This window comes from Malaclemys terrapin, chromosome 1 (genome assembly GCF_027887155.1).
Source record: "Malaclemys terrapin pileata isolate rMalTer1 chromosome 1, rMalTer1.hap1, whole genome shotgun sequence".
NCBI classification, from domain to species: Eukaryota; Metazoa; Chordata; order Testudines; family Emydidae; genus Malaclemys; species Malaclemys terrapin.
The window spans coordinates 72,265,421-72,287,999 of record NC_071505.1 but is presented as its reverse complement, the minus strand read 5'-3'; the positions used below and the strand labels follow the sequence as shown (position 1 = coordinate 72,287,999).

The following is a 22,579-nucleotide window of genomic DNA, read 5'->3' as shown; positions in this document are numbered from 1 at the left end:
TGGCAAGCATGAGAAGTTAGGCTTTTCCCTGAAGAGCTGCATCTCTAAATTTCAGCTGTACTTTCCCTTTTTTCCCATTATTCCTCTTAATGTAGCTTTACAGTGAAAATTCTCAGAAATTTGATGATTCCAATTGGATAATGTAAAGCGCTTTTCCACACAAATGTAGTGTTGCAAACTCCTGTGACTTTTATTACAAGTAATGTGATAGTTGGTGTGTTTTCATAAAACCTCAGCTCCCGGAGGCTATGGATTATGTGAGAATCTGCCCTTTTTTTTTTTTTTTTTTTTTTTTTTTTTTTTTAAGATAAGTTTCTATCTGTAAGGGCTGGGGGTGTAGAAAAGCTTAAATATGTGAACTCATGCTCTGAAGGCTAACCAACCAGAAAGTAAATAAAAACCTAATATTTATTCATTTTTTAAGTTTCATGATTTTTGGGGTAGCTTGACTCCTGATTTTTGAATTTAGTATGTATACTAACTCATATAATTAGTTTTATTTGCTGGCCTGCCATTCCCTCAGATCATTTCAAAAGTTGTCATGTTGCTCTATCTTTTCCTTCCCATCTCGCACCTCTTCCCACATACTTGAATTCTTATGCTGCTATTTCTTTTCTTCCACATTAGATTCAGGACTGTACTCCTCACTTATAAATCTCTCTTTAACTACTGCACCTATATTTGTCTCCATACTTCTGTCAGTTCACATGGACAATCCACATTTCTAGTCTAATTGATCTTTTTGTCAAGTGAATACAGAGTTTTTGCCTTTTTATGTTTTCCCTGTGTGTGCAAGGAGCTTTTTATGAAATACACACCATATCACATACACCAAGACCCCTCCAACCTGTAGATGTGCTCACTTTACCAGTTAAAATGTGTTTTTACTAAGTACCAGGCTTGCAAATTTGACCTGAAGCCAAGCCAGGTACTTTGCCACATGCTTCACCAGCAATAAAGATTCTGCAATTGGACCTCAAACTAACAATTTTATTCACTGATTAATTGCTCTCCCAGGACTGTGTTGGCTCTTCGGTGCTTATATAAGTTAAAAGTAGTATAAACTTAGTGAATAACATATATGACTGGATTTGTATGGGGAGCAGATTGTTGGAGTAAGGAGATGCCAGTTATTTAATTAGTTACTTTTCACAGCAGAACCACACATTAATATCTTTCCATTGTGTTTTATGCTGTACTGTATTATACCTGTTTTGTCTTTAGACTATGACCTCTTTAAAGCAAGGACCTGTTTTACTGTAGTGCAATGTACATTCATTGCACTTTGTAAATAGTCTTGTATTATCTTTGAAAACTCCGAATCAGTTTTGGATCAGAATCGGTGTTTATTTGCTGAATTGCAGTATATTACTCAGTACAAGATACTTAACCACATGTGTAACTTTAAGCACAAGGTGTCCCAATGGGACTAATTAGAGGCTTAAAGTTAAACACATAGATAAGTACGTTGCTGAATGGAGGCCTTTGTTAATAAAGAGATAGAAGAATGTTGTAATTTAGGAAAAAGCAGTTACAATCCTTCCGAAGGCAAGCAGTCCAGACCTAACAAGGATTACGTTATCCACACTGTCCAAAACTAAGTAGGCTGATTTTTTTTTTCCTTCATGCATCTGAGAGCTTAACTTTTTTGAGGGGCATCAGCAAATGACTAGGGTCTGAAGCTGCAACCCTTAAGAGCATGTAATTCTGACTAATGTGAATGGGAATGCTGTATGTCTAATGACTACGGGGAAAGGTCTTATTATTTTTGATCAAGAGACAATCAAAATGGGTGGGGGCAGGAGTAAATGTTGAAGACTAGAAAATGGCATGACTAACAGTATATTACTTGGGAAGGCTTAACTAGGGTTTTAAGCTATTCTGAAGAAATGTGATTTCTATAAAATATGAAATCAAGAAATTTACAAATGACATATCTTAAATGTTTTATTTGCAGACAAAACCAAACCTTTGCCATCTGTAACTAATAATACAAATAACATCAGTGCACAACCAGCTTCTGTAGCTGTGACAGCATCTTCCATAACCACTGGTCAAGTGACACCTACATCACCCATTAAGAAGGTAAAACAAAACAAAATTTCTTTATGTATGTGTTTCTAGATAGTGTTCTATTGTTTTAGAATAAATTCTAAGTACTATGTGTTGAGTCCAGTGTAAAAATGTGAATTGGCTTGACTGAATGAGTTTTAGATTATACACCAAGAATATTGAAGTATTCTGTATTCTTCTTTAGAATATTTGCTTTCAATTTTTATAAAACGTACAGCTTTAAGTATTTTCAAAATTGAGTTTCATCATGTTTTACTAAGACTTCTACATGTATGTTACATACCTGAAGGATAGTAGTTGTTTAACAAAAAAAAATTGTCCAAGAAAAAGCACCTCTGTTAAAAAAATCTTTTATTTATAAACCCACTCTACTTTTTATGGAGAGTGGGGGGACTTGTTCTATTTAAATCTAAACAAAGCAGATTGTAAACAAGAACCTCAAGAATGTAACTTAACATACCGTATACACCTCTAACCCGATATAACGCTGTCCTCGGGAGCCAAAAAAATCATACCGCATTATAGGTGAAACCGTGTTATATCGAACTTGCTTCAATCTGCCGGAGTGCACAGCCCTGCTCCCCCTTTCCGCTCCCCCTCCCCCCCCCCCCCCGGAGCGCTGCTTTACCGCATTTTATCCAAATTCGTGTTATATCGGGTCGAATTATATCGGGGTAGAGGTGTATATAGTTGTGTAGAAAAGGAAGTACTTGTGTTCCTGAACATTTGGACTCTTCTGAAACACAGGAAATAACAAGTAGCAATTTTAATAAAAAACTAACACATGATCACAAACCAATAGAGGACAGGAATTTTAAACTGATGTTCTATATATGTAATCTAATTGAAAACACTTTTTCAAATAATGTAACTTATTGTTTAATGTATATACATATTGGGACCATATGTGTTCATTGTTGATAGATCCAGGGTGTTGCGTGTTGGAATCAATTAAGCTACTCATAAACCTGGATAGATGGGTAGAATGGAAATTGAGTTTGAAATTGAATTTTTGTTTTAGACATACAAGCTGCATTTTTAGACTTGTTGGAGGAGGGACTTGAGAGAAGAAATCTGCTCAGGTCCTCTGTCATACAGCTTTCAGTCTCCTGTCAGTACTGCTCTATAGTTGAGGGAGGACTCCCATGTAGTATTTTTTTAAATCTTAACGACTGATCTGTGCTTGGTTATTCAGCTTCTCCTGTGTTTTCTATACCAGTTCCACAGTGTTCATCAGTTCTAAAGTCATGCAGCTGAAGTGAAAGCCTCAAAATATCTCTGCTGCTTCTGCCTCCTCTTTGCAAATCTGAGGTTGCAAATATCAGACAAGTACAGAAGAATTTGAAATAAAATGAAGGATATTTCTTTTTCTAGTCACAATGTTTTGAAATGGTGAAGCAGCTTTTTAAATAACTACATTTTCAATCTTGGCCAGTCTTGGTTATGTTTATCACCAAACCCCACCAGTTACAAAAATAACAGATTTATAAAGCAGAAAGGATGTGTTGAACATTTGAACTCTGGGAAGGAGTTCTGTGAAAATGGCTTAAGCAGTAGAGGAGACATCTCATAAACTTTTAAAATACAATGTGATGGCCCACAAAGGACCCAACCTTTCCCTGCTCTCTCAGAACTTGTGTAAAATTATATTTGCAGCAATATGAGCTGGTCAGAACTTTGTCCTCCGATACATATGTGTATATGTGGTTCCCTCTCATTGGTCCTTTGGGAGTGATAGACATGAGAAGTGAATGTTATTTATTCATTAATTTTAAAAACAAGTACAGGTAAGAACTCTGCATTGAAATGGTAGGGATAGGACTTTCAACATTTTATTTTAAAAGTTTTTCTTATTTTTTTTAAATGTCTATTGAAACAAGGATAGAGAATCCCATCTCTCCCTGGGGCCCTGTCCTGGTAGGAGAATACACAGCAGCACTAACTTGGGGAATTTTCTGTTTTAAATTCTTAAGTGAATTTTAAACAAAATAGAACATGCCAAGGTGTTCATTTGTCAGTCTACAATCATGTTTCTGTATTATATATCAACAGGCTAACCTGGCCAGCTATTTGCTTAATTCACTTTTCATATATGGAAGTAATATGTAAGACTGTTGTAACTTACCTGAAATCCTGTATTAGATTTACCAGAGCAAGATTGTCTTAAACATCAATAGTTAGGTACCGGTAATTTTAGCATAAATGCTACGTTTCTTGTGCAGCTGAGGATGGCATCTAGCGTTAGCATTAGTAGTTCGAGAGCATGTTCAGTGTGCCAGACATTTTCCAGACAGAAAAGAATGTACTGCTCTTGCCACAAGGAGCTCACAGTCTAAAGATAGGCATATAACAAGATAGATGTTAGAGGGGAAGGAGTAAAACCTATTGGTAGAGTGGCCATGACTTGGTCACAGCTAGCAAAAAGGTTAAATTTAACAATATACGTGTATGCATATTAGTATAGGTCAGCTAGATTAACAGTAGGCATGATAGAAGAGAGCCTTGAAAAGGAATTTAAGTATGATCATTTGCCTTAATTATCTGAAGGATGATATTTTCAATGTGACTGTATCAAGGGTTTTTGTGCCATATGGAATTGACTTCCTCTGGCCTATGTTCACAGTTTGTGTGGATGTCCGGACTAGTGTTTTGGCCACCATTTTTCTCACTAGCAAAACCAGAGAAGTTCATCTAAAGATAGTAATGATAGATTTCTAAAGAGTCTATCCCTGCTGGTATTTGAGTGTGTTAAACTCTAAAGCTGTGTCTGTTTCAATATATATATTTTTTTTTAAGAAGACTTATTTTCAGGCTTCTTTCCAGTGTGTCTTGTGCTCTTCAAGGAAAGATAGAAGCAGTCTTGACTGGATTAGTCTCAAGGGAGTGCTTGGAAGGATTCCACTAGCTTTAATCCATGGGAGTTGAAAAGAGAAGCTTGAAACAGGAAGTATAAACTGCTGTGGCCCCAATCCTGACCCCAGTGTAGCTGGGTCATGTGCTGGAGAGCTTTTCCAGGACTTAAACGAAGGAAGAATTCTACTCTCAGGCTGCTATAGCTCTAGCCTTTGCACTGCTTGTACACTGACCGCATTGATGGGGAAATTACTTGTGGATACACCATTTCTGCCCCACTTTCAAATCCTTATTCTGCAGTCCTTCTCAGGAAGACACCATTGAGCGCCATGGTGTGTGTGGGGTAGGCAACTTCTGCACATCAGGCTCATACTAGTTGCAAGAGGGCCCTCCACCGTATGGGAGGAGAAGCCAATTTCTGTGGGTTGTTAGCTCTCTTTCGGAGCCTCTGTGAGTTTGGTTTCTCAAAACGTAATGGCCAGAACTCTAGGAGGCTTCAACCATTGTATTAAGGTAGTGATGCATCTTCAGGCTAGTGTCTCAAAGCATATCAAGAGTTGAGATACTCTGGACATAATATCCAAGAGAATGCTCAGGATTGGGGGGAGGGGAAGGGGAAGTGCACAAGGAGCCTCGAGCTCAGCACCTCTTTCAAGGACTATGAAGAACTAGTGCTGCAGTAGCCTTTTCGAAGTGGATGAGTATAATGTTTGTATTGCAGTATGGCCAGGAGGAGAAAATAAGGGGTGCCTTTGATTTAGGCTGTACAAACACATCATAAAAGGCAGTTCCTACCCAAAGAACTTAAATTAGTTCTAATTTAAAAAAAAAAATGCAACAAGTGGATATATCCCACAATCTAAAGAAAGAGGGGGAGGGATCGTGAGGCTAAAAAAATGTGGGAAACCTGTGATTATGTAGTATAGTAGAACATGCAAGCCATGGCTATAAAGTTATATGCACAGCCAGAAGGTTCTTAATAAGTTAGAATTAGAGGCTATGAATAAACAAACTGGATATCAAGGATCCCTGTGAGCTATCTACCTAGTCAGTATCAGTTGGTGTTTTCCTGTAGGTGTAATGGTAGAAGTGGGTCACCAGAGAACATTGGAAGAAGAGGTTAGGCTTTATGGGCAGGCACTGACTCTTCTTGAAGGGAGCATGATGTTTGTGCTCTCTAGAGGTCCTGAGGGCTGTGCTTTAGGCATAATACATCCCATTTTGTGCAGTAATTCAACTTGCAATGTATGTTCTAGCCTCAAACCTGCTCAAATAGAAGAGAATCCTATAAATTGCCACAGTTCCTCATGCAATGTTATCTTATGGTAGGTAATAAAAATTAGCTTAGCCTTTGAGATTCCATCAGTGCTTGGATAAAAGTAAATTTGAACTAGTGGATGACCAAACTGATAGTGCTATATATTGCATTGTAGTAGAGTTAAACGTCCAAGGTTTGGAGAGGAATGGTTCTGCTTCTAAAGTGGAGTGGTTATGTGAAAGGTGGTGGTCTAGTTTTATTTCTGAAGACCCCATCAACTGCTTGTATCATCTTCCTTCATAGCAACATGTGCAGTATAGTACACTCTTCTGTTATGAGAGGGGGAGAAAGGAAATAAAAAATACACTAGAGTTAAAAATAGTTGTAGGTCACTAATGATAATGGCCAATATACTGTGTGGAGATGAGAGCATCTTTGGATGTGTGTGTATATATATGTCCTGACCAAAGGTATCAATGAAAGGTCACAGTCAGATGCAAAGTCACTCTTGCTTAATCCTCTTTCTTGTGCTGCAGTCAGGGACCCATGATCATTAACAGTCTTTGGTATCTTATTCCTTTAGTTGATGAAGGCTAGATTCAATGAGATGACACACATTTGCAAAGTGTGTGCTGCTGGTTGATGAATAGAGTTGTACATCATTTGTATGCCCTATGGAGTTGGAAAGACATGGCACTTTTGATCTCTGAAATGTAGAGAGATGCAAAGAGTAAAAAATGAGTCAGTATTGACTAAGGGGGAAGGATCAGGCACAGTGAAATATAGGCTTTTCAGTAGGTGAAGAGGATACTACCCATTGACCAACAGTAATTGCTAGTTTCATAGCTGTGCTCAACTGTGGTAAGAACAAACAGTTGATGTGAACTTCACCAACCAGTGGATTGGATAGGCTACTGTTAGATGGATTTTCGGTCCACACAGTGATGTGTGTATTATTTATAATGTGGCAATTTGATTGATTTGCTCTTTGTCCAGCCTTCATACCCCATCCCATCACCTCTGCACTCAGGCTGCTCCATGCTTTCCATCATCTCAAGCCTCCTTCTCCTTGGACATATCCAGTCTTTCTTTGTCTGGTAACCATTCCAGCTTCTCTGACTTCTAGTTTCTGTTAAAATTGTCCCTAGTGATTACACAACTATCTGAGCTGTATGACCTCCATCTTCCACAGAATTCTTGGATTTCAGGTATCTAAAGTATTTTTATAACTTAAAAGGGAAAACATTTTAAATATAACTTCAAGGTGACAGTATATATTGAACAAATGATTAAAAACTGGAATGCATTGGTCATTTAGCTTATTCTATACCATTATATATGGTAAGTTTTATGTTTGGGTCTACCGTGTGAAAAGTACAGCAGATAAACTTTCTCAAAATGTAAAATATCCGAACGTTGTAATTATCTTTGTTGTATATGAAAGCTTCATTGCCTTTTGTATGTGGAAACTACATGCATTTTTGTATCAAAATGTATGATTTCACAACGTGGTGTAGTGTATTTAATAGGAACTTTTTACCAAAGTATTAGAAATGTCTTGTTGCTTTTAGATATTTTGTGCTTCAAAGAAGAGCAGTGTACATGAATAAGGAATTGAGTGTGTGGATTTAAAACAAAAAGCTTCTTTTTCTCTATTTCCATTCTTTCACTCTTCATCTTTGTGTCTTGTCTTAATTGGCTCTAGTATGATTTCATTCCTCCTATCATGCCTGTGGCGGAATCAGTACATCCTGCATCATGGAGGCAGGGCTTGCGCAAAACTGGCATTGTTCTTGTGCCCAATAAGGGTGAAAAGTCTATGGTGAGGCTTTGGTGTGTACAGGATTTGTTTCAGGTTGCAAAGTAACATATTTAATCAAAGTGTTGATACCAGAGTTGCATGGTTTTCAATTGTGTGTAAATTTTTGTTTGCATCTCTTTATCACCGTGTGTATTATGAAGTGTAGAGGGTTTTCAAGCTAACTTTTAGAAAAGTTGTTTTCCTTTTTGATCCATTTGTTTCTTATGTCATTAACCTACCCAGGAAATGAACATGTATTGATTGCCCCTTCCTCCACCAAAAAAAAAAAATCCAATATGATAACTGGAAGTAGCTAAGTATTTTGAAATATCCCTAAGAAGCATGAAATACCAGAGTTAGTGTACGTTAATGACGTTTAACTTAATGATGTCTTTGTTTACAGTTTCCAACTTCAACAACCAAGGTTTCTCCCAAAGAGGAAGAGAGAAAAGATGAATCTCCTGCCTCTTGGAGGTTAGGTCTTCGAAAGACTGGCAGCTATGGGGCACTCGCAGAGATTACAGCTTCCAAAGAAGCTCAGAAAGAAAAGGACTCTACAGGTGTTATGCGTTCGGCTTCAAGTCCCAGACTCTCTTCTTCATTAGACAACAAAGAAAAGGTAACCATTTTCAGAATATAAAACAACATTTTAAATTCTGGCCAGTTAACTTAGTATAAATATTAGTTATGATTTAAAGTGAACGTCATATAAACTCCACTACAATGTAGCTATCTGTACGAGTACATAATGCTCTTACGAAGTTTTACTAAAAGTCAGCTGTTAAATTGTGGCATTGTGGTCTTGATAGGCAGTAGAGCTGCCCTAGAAGAAATGCAGCTGTCGTGCCATCTTTTGAAAAATGTAGCAGGCCTCTCTCTCCACACAGAGCAGCTTCATTAGCTGGTGCAAGAGTGTATGTGCAGGGCCTTGCCACCTTTGGGAAGACTTGCACCACTAGTTGTGCTTGTGCAGTGAAGGGAGTGCAAAGATTGCAGCAAGGGACAGAAACTATCACAGAGTGCTGGGGATGAGGACCAAAAAAGCCTCCTTATACCCCTTCATTCACGTATTGTGTGGACAAAGATTAATCTTTTATCTTTCTAAATTAATCATTAATGAAAACTGTTACTAATTTGGCATAGATATTTGAGCAAAAATACTTCATGGTTTTGCTTGTTACAAAGTAATGTAATTCCTTTTTTCAAGTTCTAAAGTCTTTGTGCACGTAGTCCTGATTAAATATGTTTGCAGATTTTAGGAAAACACTAAAACACTTTAAACGGTAGTTACAATTGGCTGTTATTTTAAACTGAACCTTTGGAGACCTATTAATAGAAAAACAAAAGGACATAAAATTAAGACAGTTGGGTCCTTTGAGCAGTTTGCCGTTCCCGGTATGATGCTTGTTGTTCTTAACTTCTGCCTGATGCTAATTGTGCAAATTAACTTGGAATATAAATAGTTGGAATTGGCATAGATAATTTTGTAACTTTGACAGGAGTGCAACTAGGGACATTTGAATAGCTTTTAATATAACTTATGACTATCATACAAAGCTATTCTTGACTTCTAAAAAATTTTCTGTTTTAAAGGAGAAGGATAATAAAGGAACTAGACTTGCATATGTTGCACCTACAATACCAAGACGACTGGCCAGTACATCTGACGTTGATGAGAAAGAAAACAGGTGACTCTTGAAGCTGTAACTTGCTTTTTAACTATACACACAATTATTTGATATCAGAATCTCTTGGAAACTAGCCTCTGGATTTCCAAAAGAAAAGTTGAGTTGTCTTTAATGATGTCATGCCTCCAGAATATTTTAATAGGTTGTTAACTGTTTTCCTGTACTAAGATGGTAGTAGTAGCTATTTAAGGCCCTTCATATACAATAATCATTTTCTACATATTTACATTGCTGTTACAAGTGCATCCTTTTTCTCTTTTGCTTGAATCACATGTAATGTTACCATTTTAGGTTGCCGCTAACATTTTTCTTCCAATATAAAATTTGTGGTGTGTTGTAGGCTTTCTTTATTTTGTAGAGGCAAATATATTTTCCAAGGGGGACTTGTGTTCTGTACTTGTGTTAGCCATTTCATATGTGGCTGTAGGAGTTGTAGAATTTCTATCTCGCTAGACACTGACCTTATTTAAAAAAAAAAAAAAAAAAAAAAAGTTTGTTGGATTTCCTTGCCTGCAGTTAGACCCATGGGAGCCGATTGATCTAACACTATAGCTGTATAAAGCCTTAGAAGACTCTTTTCACTTCTCCCTCTCTCTGAGCTTTGCTCTTGTCTAGGAAAACGTACATGAGGTGAGAAAAGCAAAAGTTCTGGTGTAGACCTGTTGGAGTGGAGGGTTGAAGTGGGAAGACTGGTTGCTCATCTAGTCTCTTATAGATCAGTAGATTAACCAGAGATCCTCCTAAACTGTGCTGCAAAAGTCTTGACAGTTTTGAGAATATAGCAGTTTAGAAGGATCTCTGATTGGGTATCTTTTTCTTTTTGGAGGGAGAATGCCGAAATTACACTGTACAAAGTGATAAATCATAGTTTTCAAACCCCCTACCCTCCAGCCAGTTCTTTTTACTTTGTTCATGATACAGCCCACACAATGCATTACTGCCTTCTTTCCATCAAAATGGAAAAACATTATTTAAAGAAACTTCTTGCACAGGATTTTCACTCTTTGGTCTCAGACTTCCAGTAGAAGACAGGGCTGAATTCCTTTAATTCAAGAGCTTTCGACTCGGAGGAAGTGAAGGCTAGCTAGTACATGAGACCCTACTGATGCCCTTTTACCAGTCAGTGCTTTTCTTTTCCCTGGACTTTTATTCAATTCTGAAGTTTTTAAACACAAAAACAAACTGATTTGTTTATTAATTTTCATGGTAAAGTTTCTAATTGATTTGTTTTGGGGGAGCTTGTGCTTCCTATGTACTGCAAGATTTGGCTGGAAATTCCTAGGGACTTAGGTGGTGATAGGTAATGTCACATGGCAGTCCACTGGATGGTGGACATTGTAGGCCATATTGCCCACTAGCCCACATTACCAGTGACTCAAAGGGCAAAACAGCTTTTGAACTAGGGAGATACTCCAAAGAGTGAGAAATCCTGGGAGACTGGCTTGGAGAAGCAAAATTACAAGTAAGTAGTTTTCCCTTGACTGCATTATGGTGTCCCAGTAGCATTAGACTCTTGCCCCTGTCATAAGAAGAAAAAACCAATGTTGTCAACATGTAAAATATGACTATTAATTTGATATTTCTGGTTTCCTGTCTCTTCCATAGCCTCCTTTCATCCATGTGTTTTCTTTTATATGTCTATCAGTATTAACATGACTAGATATAATAATTTATAGGAGCTTTGAAATTTGCTCACTAAAAGGTAATTTTATTGCTGTCTGCACAGATATGCTTACTTTCGCAAGTCCCAATCCTGTATTTTTCCTCTTCTGCAATCCCCTTTAAAGAAACAAACAAAACTATCACTAATACAAGCCTTACACAAATACAATCCTTTTACAGGGATTCATCTGCTAGCTCAATACGTAGTAGTGGTTCTTACACAAGAAGAAAATGGGAGGAAGATGTCAAGAAAAACAGCTTGAATGAAGGACCTACATCACTAAATACAAGTTATCAAAAAAGGTAAGGGCTGTGACCATGTGTATTGCTTTCAGCAAAATAAGTGAACAAATTGTTAGCTTGTGTTTAAGAAAACTATTAAATGATTAATGCATTTTTTACCCTACAAGGACATTTTTCAATTAAACGTTGCCACCGTAAAGATGTCACCCTTTTTTATCATAAAACAAAAATTAATTCCAAAATAATGCCAAGAGAGACTCCCAAAAGGAAGAGAAGTTAAAGTCCTTGTGGCGTAAGTTTATTCTTAAAACACACACACACACACACACACACACACACTCCAATTACTTGTTTCACAAACAATTATTTTTTCTAAACATGGTTTTACAAACCAGCTTAGAGTTGTGCATGTGAAGTAGGAATAGCAGTAACTACTATATTTAAAGTTGCATAAATTTTTCCATTCTGCCATCCTGTTTGCTTGAACATTCCAGATTTGGTAACTAATTATCCTAATACAAGGTGACTGTTTTTTAAATATTTGAATAAAATGGTTCAGCCTCTTCTTGTAAGTTTGAGGATGGTGGGGTAGAAAAATTGTGATTTTTGGGGGGTGGGGTTGGGGACAAAGTTCTTGTGCCAATATTCCTAGGGATGGAACTATTTTAAAATTAGGCATGGCCGCAGACTTCATAGAATATAGACATATGCCTACTCTGGATTTTTTTTTTTTTTAAAGAAGCTTCTTGATATGAATGAGATTTGATTCCATTGAAAATAACTATCCATGCATGCACAGTATACATTGCAGAGAGTTTTCTCGCAAAGGGCCAAGTCCTGAAAACATACACATTAATAACTTTACTCAGTTGAGTAATTCCACTGATGGGACTACTCATGTGAGTAAAGTTACTCACGTCGGTAAGTGTTTGTATGATTGGGCCATAAGCATGTAAAGTTTATAGATTAAAAAAGGCTGTGCTACCCATGGATGTATGGATAACTAACTGCACGCTGAAACATGAAGGCAGGGGACTGGACTCCATGACCTTTCACGGTTCCTTCTAGTTCTAGGAGATAGGATATCTCCATTAATTTATTTAATTTATTTATTTTATGCTAATGGTGCAAAAGGTGGTGAGGTGTGCTCCTTCAGAGCCTTTTTCTTTGTCACTAAGATGCAAATCAGTGATTCCAATAGTGTGTAGCTGAATTGTTCCATATTATAGAGTATATCTTTCATGTTTTTCTCTAAAAGAAAAGAAAAACCTTTAATTTTTTTAAATGGAATTTAAGACAAAGGTTGCATAATCTTAGCAGTTGGAAAATGTCAAAGTTAGGGTTGTAGGAGCAACTTTCTGTGCATATGCATTATTGTATAGTTTTAATGCTATTTCTCATATGCAATCAGCTTTTTCTATATCTGACCTATTCATGTAGCACTTTCTAATATCTTTTCATTCTTTTTTACTTGCACTGTTTTTATTATCATAGATGCTTTTGAAAATGTTATCCTAAGTCCTGTTTTCAATAATGGTTTAAGCCCCATTGACTTTCAGTCAGGCTTAGGCTCCAAAGAGCCTAACTCACTTTTGAAAACCAAACTTGACCTCCCTAAGTCAGTCAGGCACTCTTGAAAATTTTACCCAGTCTGGTATATCATTGAATACTTAAATGTTTAGTTGTCCTCTCTTTTAGGCATACTTTATTAATGTAACAGCTCAGCCTTCCTTTGGTGCACTTCAGTGGTAAGACAGCTAACTGTGAATCTTATTTAACTTCAGACTTAGGTGTCCTATTACATCTACACCAGCAAATTTTCAGTTTGTTCACTATTACAGTTATCTGTAGTATGTTTAAAAGTGGCTAACTATATATTACTAGTAATAGTATTTATTAATCTATCCAGTGCCTAAAGTATAGTAAATTCTTGAGAGAATAAGTAAGACAAAGTTCCTCACCCAAGAACCCTTTAAAATTAAATTATAACTTAGTACAACTAGTTGGAGTAGCAAACAGTTGGGGGGTAGGTGTGGTGAATGAAGTTGCAATAATATTATGTGCTTGCTTAAATTCATTGTGTGCATATTTTGATACTGTTGCTGGCTTAAAAAAAAAATATGCTGGAGCGAGTGTTCCAGTGGGAGAAGGGCTGAAGGGAGGGGATAAAAATAATAGAGGCTGGTTCTTTGGCAAACATAGAATACAGCAAGATGCTGCACATGTATATTTTAAGTTGTTGAAAAAGCTTCTGTATTGTGGCTTAGATTCTCTGCTGCAGTGGGCTCTCTCAAGGAGCTGGTTATGGTTACAGCTCACTGAATCTCAGGGAGGATCTGCTTGCTTTGAGCCTCAGCATAATTTAAAGCAGCCTGGTTGCTGCTCCAGCTTCTGCCTTCCTGCTGTGATCCCACAGGGTTCCCACACCAGGACTGAGTGGGGGCTTAGTGTGCCAGCTTGGTACCATTTGAGAGCTCCCCACACTAGCAGCATTCTAAGATGGGCAGCTGCTTTCTCTGGCCCCTTTCGTGTAATTCAGGCAGCCCAAAGGGGCCAGTAAACAAATCAGAATGTGACACCTATATTGCTATGGCTTGAGAAATAGCATGAAATCATGCAGCTGAAGACTGTATTATATTCCATCTGCACAAGGGGTAGAGTTCAGATTCTTTAAGTTGGTAATTCCTGCATTCTTAAAAGAACATAAAAGTTGTACATTATCATAGGTTTCTTTGTATGCAAATTTAACAGCTGTAGAAGAATAAAAAATCCAGAGTAGTGATGGCAAACTGACCGTACTCATACTATTGTGTTGCAGTAGTGTGACAGTCTGTAGAGCCCATGAGGGATGGAGCTACTAAGTTCAGGCACAGAAAAAGCATATCTGATCACAGTGCTTTCAACTCTGCTATGCAGAATGAGAAGTTCAGGGACAGTTTTGTGGGAACCTTTGTGTTCTTTTCTTCCTCCTGACCTCTTTTTCCTCTCTACCCCTTGAAATATTGAGATGAAAGGGGGAGTGTTAGAAAGAGAGTTAGAAATAGTGACGTAATATTTCTGAGCTACGATGGAGCAAATCCACAGAGAGCTTGAAAAGAGAGGTAGCAGATATGAATAACTGAGAATTTTGCTGGCATCTGTGTGTATGGATATTGGAGAATCCATTGAGATGAGTGATGCATTAGTCGAAGAATGAGACAGTGAAGATGATGAGGACTTCAGCAGAGGCAATTGAAACACAACTACATATATGTAAGCCTATGGGGTGGTGATATTCTGTCTCCAAATCTGCCTGAGTAGCAGAAGAAAAGTCCAGGATTAAGGATGACTCTCAGGTTCCAGCATCTCAGGCTGAAAGAGGGGCTGAATAAAGGGAAATAGGAATGGAATTCCAATTTGGAAATGTTCCTTTTGCCCAAAAAATGTGTCTGAGATGAGGTCATGTGTTTTAATTAGTCACTTCATAGCTTGATGACGTTTTTATGTGCAAATATAAATGATACAAACACAACCTATATAAATGCTTCTCGCCCTCAGTGGCTCCTTTGGTAGAAGACAAGATGACTTGATTAGTTCTCATGTTCCAAGTACTACGTCAGCACCAACAGTTACCTCTTCAGCTGGTCTTCAGAAAAATCTGCTTTCCAGCACAAACACTACTACAAAGATTACAACGGGTTCTACTTCAGCAGGTGTACAAAGCAGGTAAGGGCATCAACACACTGTGTGTCAGATCAACTGTGTGCTTATGTATGTGCATGCTTTTTTTGTTTAGTAGGTCACGGGGCTCTGGATTTTTTCATTTTCCTGTTAAATTTGTTTAAACATATACAATTTGGCTCAAAAATAATTGTGGATGGCTTTCGCTATTAAGTGGCAGCTATGCATGTCTGTAAAAGAATAAATTGAGTGCTAGAAGGGTAAAGAATAATAAAGTTCAAGCAGTGTGAACTGTTTAACTTTGAATTTATCTAATTTAATGGCTCTAGGTGAGCTTCATATTTCATAGCAGAGACATTTCTCCATTTGTTCTTTTAAAAAAATCCATCCCTCAACTTACATGTTATCTGCTGTTTAGTAAAGTGCTTTCATTGTTTAGCGTTTCCTTTTCTCTTTTTTGTGTTGCTGCTTGTGATGCGATAGTACCTCAAATCGTTTGTGGGCTGAGGATAGTACTGAGAAAGAAAAGGACAATGTTCCTACAGCAGTGACCGTTCCTGTTGCGCCATCTGTTGTAAATGCTACAGCTACTACCACAACCATGACTACAACTACTTCTGGCACTGTGTCCTCCACGTCAGAGGTCAGGGAGAGACGGAGGTGTGTAAAGGTCCTGCGAGTAATGGTGCTATTACACAAAATGATCGTTTTCTTATTTATAAAAAAGTGTAGTAGTTAATTGTAAATCAACTAGTACAATAAGTGAAACAATACTTGTCTGTTTACTAACTGTACTGAAACAGCTATCAACATGATACAGATTTCATTAACCTTCCAAAAACTGTTTTGAGAGAAACTTCCAAAGAATCTCACAAAATATCTTAAACTAAAGATAACATTGAGTTATGCTCTTTCATGTTACTTCTATTTTGTTTTGCCCTTGAATTATAATGTAGATTTTTGGCATAGGTTACTTTCAGGTTTATATATCTGTTCTTTGCTTAACGGTTCACCTAAAAAAAAAAAAAAAAATCCCAAATACCTATAGTAACACTGTGGAAAGATTTCTATATGGGGGGGTAGGGAGGGAAGAAACTGGTTGACAACTGAAGTGATTAAAATAGCACAATGAACTTTGTAGTAAGTAATTACCCTTACTAATATAAATATAGAAGTATCTCAGGTTTCAGAGTAGCAGCCGTGTTAGTCTGTATCCGCAAAAAGAACAGGAGTACTTGTGTTACCTTAGAGACTAACAAATTTATTAGAGCATAAGCTTTCGTGGGCTACAGCCCACTTCTTCGGATGCATATAGAAGGAACATATATTGAGAAGATATATATACACACATACAGAGAGCATGAACAGGTGGGAGTTGTCTTACCAACTCTGAAAGACCAATTAAGTAAGAGGAAAAAAAACTTTTGAAGTGATAATCAAGATAGCCCAGTACAGACAGTTTGATAAGAAGTGTGAGAATACTTACAAGGGGGGAGAGATTCAATGTTTGTAATGGCTCAGCCATTCCCAGTCCTTATTCAATCCTAAGTTGATTGTATCTAGTTTGCATATCAATTCCAGCTCAGCAGTCTCTCGTTGGAGTCTGTTTTTGAAGTTTTTCTGTTGTAAAATAGCCACCCGCAGGTCTGTCATTGAATGACCAGACAGGTTAAAGGTTCTCCCACTGGTTTTTGAGTATTATGATTCCTGATGTAAGATTTGTGTCCATTAATTCTTTTGCGTAGAGACTGTCCAGTTTGGCCAATGTACATGGCAGAGGGGCACTGCTGGCACATGATGGCATATATCACATTGGTAGATGTGCAGGTGAACGAGCCCCTCCTGATGTGATTAGGTCCTATGATGATGTCACTTGAATAGATATGTGGACAGTGTTGGCATCGGGCTTTGTTACAAGGATGGGTTCCTGGGTCAGTGTTTTTGTTCAGTGATGTGTGGTTGCTGGTGAGTATTTGCTTTAGGTTGGGGGGTTGTCTATAAACAAGGACAGGTCTGTCTCCCAAGATCTGTGAGAGTGAGGGATCATCTTTCAGGGTAGGTTGTAGATCTTTGATGTTGCACTGGAGAGGTTTTAGTTGGGGGCTGAAGATGACCGCTAGTGGTGTTCTGTTGTTTTCTTTGTTGGGCCTGTCTTGTAGGAGGTGACTTCTGGGTACTCGTCTGGCTCTGTCAATCTGTTTTTTCACTTCAGCAGGTGGGTATTGTAGTTTTAAGAATGCTTGATAGAGATCTTGTAGGTACTTATCTCGGTGTGAGGGATTGGAGCAAATGCGGTTATACCTTAGAGCTTGGCTATAGACAATGGATCGTGTAGTGTGTCCTGGATGGAAGCTGGAGGCATGTAGGTAAGTGTAGCCGTCAGTAGGTTTCCGGTATAGGGTGGTATTTATGTGACCATCGCTTATTAGCACAGTAGTGCCCAGGAAATGGACCACTTGTGTGGATTGATCTAGGCTGAGGTTGATGGTGGGATGGAAATTATTGAAATCATGGTGGAATTCCTCAAGGGCTTCTTTTCCATGGGTCCAGATGATGAAGATGTCATCAATGTAGCGCAAGTAAAGTAGGGTCGTTAGGGGACGAGAGCTAAGGAAGCGTTGTTCTAAGTCAGCCATAAAAATGTTGGCATACTGTGGGGCCATGCGGGTACCCATAGCAGTGCCGCTGACTTGAAGGTATATATTGTCCCCAAATATGAAATAGTTGTGGGTGAGGACAAAGTCACAAAGTTCAGCCACCAGGTTAGCTGTGACATTATCGGGGATACTGTTCCTGATAGCTTGTAGTCCATCTTTGTGTGGAATATTGGTGTAGAGGGCTTCTACGTCCATAGTGGCCAGGATGGTGTTTTCTGGAAGATCACCGATAGATTGTAGTTTCCTCAGGAAGTCAGTGGTGTCTCGAAGATAGCTGGGAGTGCTGGTAGCGTAGGGCCTGAGGAGAGAGTCCACATTACCAGACAAGCCTGATGTTAGGGTGCCAATGCCTGAGATGATGGGGCGTCCAGGATTTCCAGGTTTATGGATCTTGGGTAGCAAATAGAATACCCCTGGTCGGGGTTCTAGGCATGTGTCTGTACAGATTTGTTCCTGTGCTTTGTCAGGGAGTTCTTTTAGCAGATGGTGTAGTTTCTTTAGGTAATCCTCAGTGGGATCAGAGGATAATGGCCTGTAGAATGTGGTGTTAGAGAGCTGTCTAGCAGGCTCTTGGTCATATTCCAATTTATTCATGATGACGACAGCACCTCCTTTGTCAGCCTTATTGATTATGATGTCAGAGTTGTTTCTGAGGCTGTAGATGGCATTGTGTTCAGCATGGCTGAGGTTATGGGGCAAGTGATGTTGCTTTTCCACAATTTCAGCCTTTGCACGTTGACGGAAGCAATCTGTGTAGAAGTCCAGTCTGTTGTTTCAACCATCCGGAGGAGTCCACGCAGAATCCTTTTTTTTTGTAGTGCTGGTAGGGGGGATTCTGTGGGTTAGTATGCTGTTCAGAGGTATGTTGGAAATATTCTTTGAGTCGGAGACGTCGAAAGTAGAATTCTAGGTCACCGCAGAACTGTATCATGTTCATGGGTCTGGAGGGACAAAAGGAGAGGCCCCGAGATAGGACAGACTCTTCTGCTGGGCTAAGAGTATAGCTGGAAAGATTAACAATATTAGAAGTATCTCAATAATCATACACTGAAATAAGAAGGCATTGTGTAGTATTTATTTCAGTTATTAGTGTGTATGTCTGATCGCATAGAGATACAGAACATTGAACCAAACATTCTTTGTGATGTCTATACCTCACGCAGAATCAAGCCTACCAGCCCAGATCAATAAAGTTGGGCTTGCGGTACTGTGCTAAAAATAGCTGCGTTAGACAGTGCTTTCAAGTTGCAGCTTGGGCTCTGAAGTCCACACCCTTCTCTAGGTTTCATGGTAGCACAAGTTTGCGAGCCAAAGTCTGTTGACCCGGGAGGCTTGCTGCTGTAGGCTGCATAGAAATACCTTGAGGGTTAGTCTACACTAGAAGCGCTACAGCAGCACTGATGCAGTTGCATTGCTGTAGCGCATCTGGTGAAGATGTTTTCTGCTGACGGGAGAGAGTTCTCCCATTGGTATAATAAAACCATCTCCTCAAGAAGCAGTAGCTATGTTGGTGGGAGACATAGCACTGTCTACACTGGTGCTTAGGTTAGTGTAACTTACGTTGCTTGGGGATGGCTTATTCGCACCTGTGAGCAACATAAATTATACCAACATAACCTGTAGTGTAGGCAAGCCCTAAGTATTTATCTTCAATATGTAATCACATACTACTTTCTCTTTGGAAAATAAAAGGTCTAAGGAAATTCAGAAATCAAGCTCTCTAGTTGCAAATGTAATGTAATTGATGTTTAGCATTCACAACAGGTGGAAAACTGGCAGGAGAAACCTAGATCCTTCTGGTTTACTACACCAGAAGATACCACATGGCAGACATGCTAATTTTGTGATTTAGACTTAGGACAATTTTTAATCTGTCTTCCCCACTTTGACACTGGAGGCATCTGAGGGAATGATGTGGCTCACGAGCCATTTTGTAGTAAGCACTACTTCGCATATGTTTTTCATAAAGTAGCATGGTTGCTGCAGGCAAAATGTCTGTCACATACAATTCATATAAATAAATGCAATCAATGTAAAATTAGTGGAAGTATCGCTCCCAGTAAAGAAAACCTTCTATCACAACAGTTTGAATTTTAAACTGTTACTGTAACCAATGAAAGTTTGTTATGGACTGAAAAAAACAAGGAAATTCAGAGTTAAGGCTGTCACTCTGTCATTCACTCTTACTAGTGTGTCTAGGTATTGCACATATATTACATAAGATCACAATATCCACTGTTAGATTTCTGCAAGTGGACTGAATTTCTTTGATTTTTAATTATATACTGGCCAAAAGATTTGGTGCAATGTAAAACTGTTTTAAATGAAAAGTGTTGATTGTATGTGTAGTGCATAGCTTGCTAAATTTAAAAAAAATATAGTGACTTAGTCCATATTAATACACAAAATGTCTGCAAAATCTTACTTGAAAAGTAAACCCATTCAAAGCTATTCTAGTGCCTAAACAAACAGTGCATTTTGGGGCAAATTAAAGTAGTGAAAGTGTTCATCTGTAACTAATTTTTAAAAAAGATTGGGAACAAAATAGGGAAGAGTGGGACAAAAATATTCTATCAGATAAATCTTTATGCAATTTTAATCTGTCACACATTTTTGCACACAGAATTATAAGCCTATAAAAATGATTCTAGTGGTATGGGAGCTTTTCTATTATAGGTATATTAGCAGTAACAAATACTAGTATAGTAATTGCAGGCTCTAGGGCTTTCTCTAGACTAGAGGTTTATCTACCTGGGAAGTTACACTAGTATAATTATACCAGTGTAACTCCCTGTCTGAACAATCTTGATCAGGTGTAAGAGTGGCTTTTTTCTGGTTTAGTTTAAACCATATTCAAAGGGACTAAAGGAAGGTTTAAAATGATGATGGTTTGATTGTTTGTGATGTGCAAAGAGATTCAGGTCCAAACCAGTAATATATATGTAAGTGATGCCTTAAAGGAGCAATTTCACAAAGCTAAAAACAGTTGAGTCAGAACAGCTGGGAGAAAATATAAACAAAAGAAAGTCAATGATAACCTGCAATTGTTTGATAACATTTTACTAGATGACCAAAAATCTGCAATTGTGAAAGAAGGCTATGCTTGTTTAAAAACAAAAACAGCCACAACATAACACCAACCTGACTTGGAAATGAGGTCTGAAAGAAGATATCTCATGTGTGAGAGAGTGAGTGAGAATGGAAGGAAGAAAAAGCTGAGGGCAATTAATGTGAACAGGAACCTAGGAATTTTAGAAAATAGATAAGGAAAGCAAAAAGGACAAATAAATCTATGGCTAGCAGAGTTAAGGACAATAAGGAGTTATTTCATTATATCAGGAACAAAAAGAATCCTAACAGTAGTTCTTTACTAGATGGAAATGGTAGAATTGTCAGTAATAAAAGTCAGAAATGTTCGATAGATATTTGTGATATGTATTTAGAAAAAAGCCAAATGAAGTATTTATATCATGATGAAATACTTTCCATTCCAACAGTAACTCAGGAAGATGTTAAACAGAAGCTAGCAAAGTTAGATATTTTTAAATCAGCAGGTGGGATGACTTGTTTCCAAGTGCTCTGAAAGAGTTGTCCAGCGAGCTCTCTGGACTGTTAATGTTGACTTTCAGTAACTATTGCAATACTGGGGAAGTTCCAGAGGACCAGAAGAAAGCTAATGTTGTACCGATATTATAACAGAGTAAACAGGATAACCTGAGTAATTATAAGCCTGCCAGTCTGTCATCTCTTCTGGGCAAAATAATGGATGGCTGATATGGAACTCTAAGAATTAGAGGAAGGTAATGTAATTAATGCCTGTCCGCATGGGTTTATGGAAGTCAAACTTCATATCACTTTTTTTATGAGAATACAAATTTGGTTGATATAGTACACTTAGCCTTCTGTAGGGCACTTTACTTGGAACCGCATGACGTTTTGATTAAGAACTTAGAAAGATGCAAAATCAACATGGCACATATTAAATGAATTAAAAATAGGCTAACTGTTAGGTCTCAAAATATAATTGTAAAAGGGAATCAAATGGTGTGTTTTTAGAGAGATTCCACAGGGATCCATTCATGGCCCAGGGCTATTTAACATTTTCATCAATAAAGAAAACGTAATATCATAACTGATAAAGTTTGCAGATGACACAGATTGGGGAAGTGGTAAATAATGAAGAGGACAGGTCACTGATACAGAGGTATCTGGATTGCTTGGTAAGCTGGGCGTAGGCAAACAATATGCATTTCACTAAAGTCCTATATCTAAGAATAAAGAGTGTAGGCCATACTTGCAGGATGGAGTACTCTGTCTTGGGAAGTAGTGACTGAAAAAGATTTTGAGGGTCCTGGTGGGTAATCCGATGAACATTAGCACTTGTGCATCACTAATTCAAGATTGCTAACATGGTGTCTGCACTTGATATGCTACAGAGGCACAACTGTAGCTGTGGCACTTCAATATAGACACTACCTATGCTTATGGGAAGGTTTCTTCTGTTGGCATAGGTAATCCACCTTCCCAAGAGATGGTATCTAGGTCAATGAAAGAATTCTTCCATTGACCTAGCACTGTCTACACAGAGACTTAGGTTGGCTTAACTACGTTGCTCAAGGTTGTGGAGTTTTCGCACCCCAGAGCAACGTAGCTCGGTCGATCTAATTTTCTAGTGTAAACCAGT

At 38.1% G+C, this 22,579-nt stretch overlaps 1 protein-coding gene across 5 annotated transcripts in view; it reads left to right on the top strand.

The window, feature by feature from the left end:
• PPP1R12A (protein phosphatase 1 regulatory subunit 12A) overlaps positions 1 to 22,579 on the top strand; it is a 218,721-nt gene that overhangs the window by 138,369 nt on the left and 57,773 nt on the right. For 4 of the 5 annotated variants that reach the window (XM_054027189.1, XM_054027181.1, XM_054027197.1 and 1 more), the window contains exons 9-14: positions 1,958 to 2,085; positions 8,389 to 8,604; positions 9,579 to 9,673; positions 11,516 to 11,638; positions 15,116 to 15,283; positions 15,722 to 15,898. In XM_054027189.1, the coding sequence (XP_053883164.1) occupies positions 1,958 to 2,085; positions 8,389 to 8,604; positions 9,579 to 9,673; positions 11,516 to 11,638; positions 15,116 to 15,283; positions 15,722 to 15,898 (907 nt within the window). The remainder of the gene's footprint in view (positions 1 to 1,957; positions 2,086 to 8,388; positions 8,605 to 9,578; positions 9,674 to 11,515; positions 11,639 to 15,115; positions 15,284 to 15,721; positions 15,899 to 22,579) is intronic. The other variant, XM_054027218.1, reaches the window with a different exon arrangement.